This window comes from Temnothorax curvispinosus, unplaced genomic scaffold (genome assembly GCF_003070985.1).
Source record: "Temnothorax curvispinosus isolate PA1 unplaced genomic scaffold, ASM307098v1 QBEX01007448.1, whole genome shotgun sequence".
Lineage (NCBI taxonomy): Eukaryota > Metazoa > Arthropoda > Insecta > Hymenoptera > Formicidae > Temnothorax > Temnothorax curvispinosus.
In genome coordinates this window covers 3511-9892 of record NW_020217228.1, presented here as the reverse complement: position 1 = coordinate 9892, position 6382 = coordinate 3511, and the positions used below count along the sequence as shown (strand labels likewise).

At 35.8% G+C, this 6382-nt stretch overlaps 3 protein-coding genes across 3 annotated transcripts; all 3 read right to left on the bottom strand.

Annotated features, from left to right (window-relative positions):
* Positions 1 to 3065: 3065 nt before the first annotated feature.
* Positions 3066 to 4300, bottom strand: LOC112457046 (the record flags this gene model as incomplete). The annotated part of the gene is made up of 3 exons (XM_025019915.1): positions 4288 to 4300; positions 3972 to 4207; positions 3066 to 3755 (listed from the first exon to the last, which is right to left on the bottom strand). Coding segments are annotated over exons 1-3 (939 nt in total), but the record flags the coding sequence as incomplete, so codon positions are not given.
* A 133-nt stretch (positions 4301 to 4433) lies between these two features.
* On the bottom strand, positions 4434 to 5087 carry LOC112457045. Its single transcript, XM_025019914.1, has one exon. It carries the CDS (start codon positions 5085 to 5087, stop codon positions 4434 to 4436), a length of 654 nt encoding a protein of 217 aa, XP_024875682.1.
* A 318-nt stretch (positions 5088 to 5405) lies between these two features.
* On the bottom strand, positions 5406 to 5828 carry LOC112457044. The gene has a single exon (XM_025019913.1). It carries the CDS (start codon positions 5826 to 5828, stop codon positions 5406 to 5408), a length of 423 nt encoding a protein of 140 aa, XP_024875681.1.
* Positions 5829 to 6382: the final 554 nt, after the last annotated feature.

The following is a 6382-nucleotide window of genomic DNA, read 5'->3' as shown; positions in this document are numbered from 1 at the left end:
GGCGGCTGGCTGGGCTGGCACTGTGCCCGGCGCGCGGCGAGCGGTGGGGATCGAGAGACGAGCGGCGAGCGGGGCGCGGCGAACGTCGAGCGACAGATGTTATACACTGCGGCGAAAAAGTATTAGAGCCAGCCCATACTAAACTTACGATAATTCCTTCGCGTAAACGAGATTTTGTAGTAACTTACAATAATTTACTCGGCGTAAACGAGTGAATTATCTAAGTTACTACAAAAGTAACGCGCTCGCGTAAACGTAGTAACAGGTAGCACACGTATTGCATAGGCATTGCCGTAGCGCCTTAGATAATATTAATTAGTTTAGCTTGAATTATGTGTAACAGAAACATTTAATTTTAGTAAATTTAATTATTTTGCATGTCAAAGTTTACGAGGTTTACCAAGCTTTACTTTAACTTTTGTTTATGTTAGAATAACTTTAATGGTGCGTGTCCACCTGCGAGTAAAACTCTCGAGAGTAGCTCTCGAGATTGATTCTCGCAAATGGACATATTCCTGGAGAGTACCTAACGGAGAATGAATCGCAGCTCTCGGCGAGCGAACTTTTCAAGACCTACTCGCAAATCGACACGACGTTATTTTACTCTCGGAGATCAGCTCACCAAGCTCGAACGCTGTTCGTATTTTGAGAGCTACATGTTGAGAGTAAAAACCGAGATGGCAAAAGTTTGTTCCTTTGATGACACAAAGGAACTTATTGAATAATGCGAAAATCATGAACTATTGTAGAATACTACTGTGACAGAAATAAAAAAATTTTTAAATTTTTATGTTCTGCGAATAAAGTGCGAAAAAAATTCATAATTTAAAAAATTAGATAAGAATATTTTTAATACATTTTCTAATTACTTGGTCAATAATTAGTTACACTTTAGTTTTACATACTTTGCACGTTTTAGTGCTGAAATTAAATACATTTTTACATCGCGAATTAAGTACATTTAAAAAAAAGAAAATAAAATTATTAAATATTTACATGTAAAAATCTAACATCAAGGTATTTCGCAAACTGAAAATTAAATAATAATATTGCACTATGTAATCCACTTCACAATTTGTAAGTCTGTGGAAACTTTTAATTGTTTTGGGAGTCTTCAATCTTAAGCTCTCTAATTAGAGCAGATCCGGCACCTGCAATCAATCCATTGATTGACCCAAAAGGTCTTTTTGTTGTTATTTAACATCCTTTTTCTTTTCAAAATAATGCTAGCCACTATAGTAGCCGCAAGTTTCTTCGTTTACGAGACATTATGATGTCACCACTCTCAGAGATCGACTAAAAAAGTACGTAAGTGGACACGTTTTGAGTGAACTCTCCGAAAGAATACTCTCTGGATTCTCACGAGATGCTCGCGAGAGTACAATGTCAGAAAAATTACTCTCAAATGGACAGTGTCAGAATTAATCTCTACTTTTATATCGAACACCCTGTATATATTATATATTATATATAATATATATAATTATATATAATTATACTAGATTTTTCGCCCGCGCTTCGCGCGGGCTCAAAATCTATTCCCCTAAACTCACCCATTAATTAGGAGCACCAATAGAACCTCATGAAACCCCCAATTTTCAACCCCATAATAGCCATCCCTATAAAATTAGTAATCTTTTAGTGCCAGCTTTATCAAAATTATCAACAAAAAATTACAAAAATTTTGGTACCGGTTTTAAGAAAATCGATCCATTAATAAAACAATGTGCAAGTTTCTACTTGCACAATTAAAAACTATGAGGAAGCAATATGCAAGTTTCTACTTGCACGCTTAAAAGCAATGTGCAAGTTTCTACTTGCACACTTAAAAGCTATGAGGAAGCACTGTGCAATTTTCTACCTGCACATTTTTTTATTATCCTAAAACATCATTTTTTGAAGTCTCAATTATTAAGATTTTAGATGTTCTAACTGTCCCCTTTAGAAAGAGATAAAATAGTGAGTAAACTAAGGTTTAAAGTTAACCGACGTTTGTCACGACAATAGATTTTCTCGTCACCCATGAGGTACTATTGTTGACGCGTTTTTTTTTAAGTGGTTTCCCCTGTAGGCCTAGTCCACTAAAAAATAATATTAGGATATAATCGAATTTTTATGATTATAACTATAACAGAGAAGAAAATAAAACTATATATATTATTATACATATACTCTTAGAGACAGAGTAAAAAATTTAGAATATTTTTTCTATTCTTTCATTATATTTTTTACTGTATATGTGTATACATATAAAAACTCGATTATTTTCTAATATTATTTTCTACACACTCATCTTTGTGACAAATATGATGCCTTGTTCAGACACGATGTCTTGTTCAGACACGATGTTTTGCGCAAACATTATATTGTTTACACACTCATCTTTGTGACAAATATGATGCCTTGGTCATACACGATGCCTTGTTCAGACACAATCCCTTGTTCAGACACGATGTCTTGTTCAGACACGATGTCTTGTTCAGACACGATGTTTTGCGCAGACATTATATTGTTTACACACTCATCTTTGTGACAAATATGATGCCTTGTTCAGACACGATGCCTTGTTCAGACTCGATGTCTTGTTCAGACACGATGCCTTATTCAGACACGATGTCCTGTTCAGACACGAAGTCTTGTTCAGACACGATGTTTTGCGCAGACATTATATTGTTTACAAACTCGTCTTTGTGACAAATATGATACCTTGTTCATAAACGATGCCTTGTTCAAATACGATGCCTTGTTCAAACACGATCGAAATTTATCCTTTTTTTTAGTTTAAGTACCCTCCGCTTACCCGTTCTTATTAGCTCTCATAAATTAAGGATATATAATATTGTTTTTTACGGCTGAAATACTCACCGCTGACCCGGCATTATTGGCTCTCCTCTAATTTTTTTGCATGTCAATTTACATTTCTTGATATACAACATTTTTTGTAAAAGATTTTGAATTTTCCTCAATAAGATGTCCTTGATTGCTGTTTTCATCGACTTTAACTTTGACATTATCCCTTTTAGTTGCTCTGAGAATGCTACATAGAGTTGTCCATGAGCAAATACGGATTGTGGCAGATAAATCCCAACTTTTTCTAAAGTTTGTCTCTGGGATTTATTGATTGTCATAGCAAATGCCACTCTAATAGAAAACTGTCTTCGTTTGAGCTTAAACGGGAGTTCCGAGTCATTTGGAAAAAAATCTATCCTTGGTAAGAAGACAATCTGACCTCTGGCAGGGCCAGTTAGAACCTCCGCATAAATAAGATTAGGTTTCAAATCAGTAACAATAAATCTTGTGCCATTGCATAGTTCTTTTTTTGTATTCAAATTCCTTAACAGGATAATTGTAGCACCGACTTTTATTTTGAGTTGATGAACTGGCATCCCAGAAAATGTCACAAAGTTTAAAAATTCAGTCGGAAAATTCAATTGCTCTTGTGGATCATCACTCATAATAGAGTCAATTGAGAGATATTCCTTTTTCTCTCCTTCCATTAGATGAAGGATTTCATCATTAATTTTAAACGTGTCTTCATTCTTTGAACAAAGGATCGCTCGATCATGATTATCTCGAACTTGTTCCATGGTGATTTTATCACCAAAAATCTCACTAATAAGAGATCCTTTTGATATAAAATCATGAGGGATTTCAATTGTATCAGGATGTAATTCATCTGTATTTGACAATTTACCATCTCCGAGTTGCAACAGCCAATTTGCAAATTCTCTTTCATCTCCAGTTCTCATATTTTGCTGGAGTTTAACTTGAGTTACATTTCTTCATAACGGATTATATTTTACAGTTGACTCAATTATCGTTGTTTTTTGTGCATGAGGCACTATAGGTAGATTTTGTCTTAAATCTCCTGCAAATAGAATAACTTTTCTTCCAAATGGTTGTGATTTATTCATCAAATCTCTGAGAAGTTTATCAACTGCTGTTAAGGCATGTCCTACAGTCATACTCACCTCATCCCATATGATGAGTTTGGCAGATATCAGTTCTCGTGCAGCTTTAGAGTTTCCTCTGATATTTGATTTCGCACCATCATCAATTGGGATGGTAAGCTTGAACAGGGAGTGATAGGTTTTTCCTCCCTTTAGAAGTGTTGCAGCAGTGCCAGTTGATGCACATGGAAGAACCTCCTCGTTTTTTCCTCGGATAACACTCAGAAATGTGTTAAACAGATAGGTTTTACCACTACCTGCAAACCCATCTATACAAAATAGCCGCTGTGGTTTATTCTCATTATCAATTGCTCGCATAACTAAATCGTACACGTACTTTTGCTCAGCATTTAGTGTCGATAATAAATAGTCACCACGTTTTCTTTTCTCATCTACATTATATTCTGTTACGTAAATAATCACTGGATTTGGATTTGGCAATTGGAAATTTTCACAACTACTTCCATTATTCCTCAGAATTTCTTATATATGATTTAAAGCCATATTTTCAGGATTGACAACATTGCTGTGTACAAAGTCTTCAATCATGTGTTCTTTGTATTTATTCCAAAGAGTTGTTACATCAGTTGGAGTTCCAAAAATGCAAATATAAGTAAATAGCTCTCGAAGCTGTGCAGGCATATGGGATCCTGTCGCTTCTTCCATTGTTTTTTCCCAAAGATCATCAGCTTCTACCAAATTCTTTGCAATTGCCGCATCCTTGAACGTCTCATAAAGAACGCCATTGACAATTCTCAGATCCTCAAAACATTTAGCTCCTGCCACATGGAGAAGAAGAAGGCGGAGATAAAATCTCTCAGTATCTTTGATGCTCACTGTGTAAAGCCTTGTAATTACTTTATTAACACCTTTTTTGCGTGGCTTCCACTTAGTTTCTTTCTTTTCATAAATGTATTGAGAAGGAATATCTGTATAAAGAAAATGCATTGCATTTTGATCAGATTGGTTCAATTTGAACCATGCAGTCAGCGTAGTATCTCGGATGAGCTCTCTTTGAGCAGCTTGCTCTTCATTTCCCGCTCTGAAATAAACCATTTGACGATTAGGCAAATGGACTGCCAATCTTATTACTGTGTGAGACTTCATGAATAGATCGTATCCATTCAGTCTCCACATTGCTTCTGGAGCACTAACATATCTTGCATCTAGGAATGAATTAACTTCATCTACTTTAATGAGCCTTGTGCCATCTCGTGTTTGCACTTCAATTGCGGCACAGTCAAATCCTTTGTGAATGTACTTATATAAGTATTTTACGCTCTTCACTGATGAGCATATTTCCAAATTGATGTGCCGATCATATTTCATGATTAAATATGGCGAATATGGCACCACCCATCGATTGTCAATTTATTTTCCTCTGACAATGTATTTTTTCCCAGTATTCTTTCGTTGATATATGGGATATCCATTTACATTGGCATTTGTTTCGTCTCAAAACTCTTTTGGAAAGCCTTTTGAGCATTTTCCATCGTCACCAGTGCAAGGATATCTCTGAGATTGGTTGCCACACTGACCATGAATCATGTGCTTCAGAACTTTTGCATTAAGTTTTGGATGTCTTTCTTCGTCAGGAATTTCAGCCCATACCATCATGTCAATGACTTCTTGAAGTCGAGGCTTATCTTCATCACTCAACATTGCAAGTAAATGCAAATGTGGAAGTCCTCTTTTTTGGAACTCAATCACGCCTGCATAGGCTATGATATTTCCAAAAATTCCATTTTGGATTAGATCCTTCATAACCTCTTTGACATCCAAGCTGAATGTTTTAGCGACCTGCAAATCAGGTCGATACTCTAATGGGCATCCATCAAGGTTTTCCTTAATTTCAGGGCATTGAGGATTGCAAGTCATCATAAGAAAAATGTCTGGTTTACCAAACTTTCTGACCAAAGACATATATGGCATCTTGGTACCTTTCTTGCATGTTTCTTGGACTGCCCATAAATGAGGATGGTAATATTACATGTGTACCAGCTGTAATTCCTTCGTTTTGTGCTCGATTATCAAGATGATCTATTAACCCTGAATAAAGTTCAGCTCTTAATTGAGGCTGATTCAATTTAATGTAATTAAGTCTATTGGCTTCAGTTTTCATATAGGCATCAAGTATAAATTGACACCTCAATTTGCCTGCTTTTTGAAATTGGCTAAATTCTGCTCTTGGTGCCAGCAAGTGAGCATAATAGTCCATTTGCGTTACTTTGAATCCTGGATATTGAGGATTATGAGATTTCAATTCTGAATGCCATTCATTATTACCGTATGGATATAATAAAGGGTAACACATTGGATCACATCTTTTGTCCAGAATTGAAATTTGTTGGACATCGTTTGAATTTTTGTTATAAATCCGAATGCCTCTCTCAAATGGAGGCTCACCATCAACATTTTGAAAGACCACGGCT

Coding starts and splice junctions, on each gene's coding strand:
- LOC112457044 (XM_025019913.1), bottom strand. CDS start 5,828: ATGACTTGCAATCCTCAATGCCCTGAAATTAAGGAAAACCTTGATGGA.
- LOC112457045 (XM_025019914.1), bottom strand. CDS start 5,087: ATGTGGAGACTGAATGGATACGATCTATTCATGAAGTCTCACACAGTA.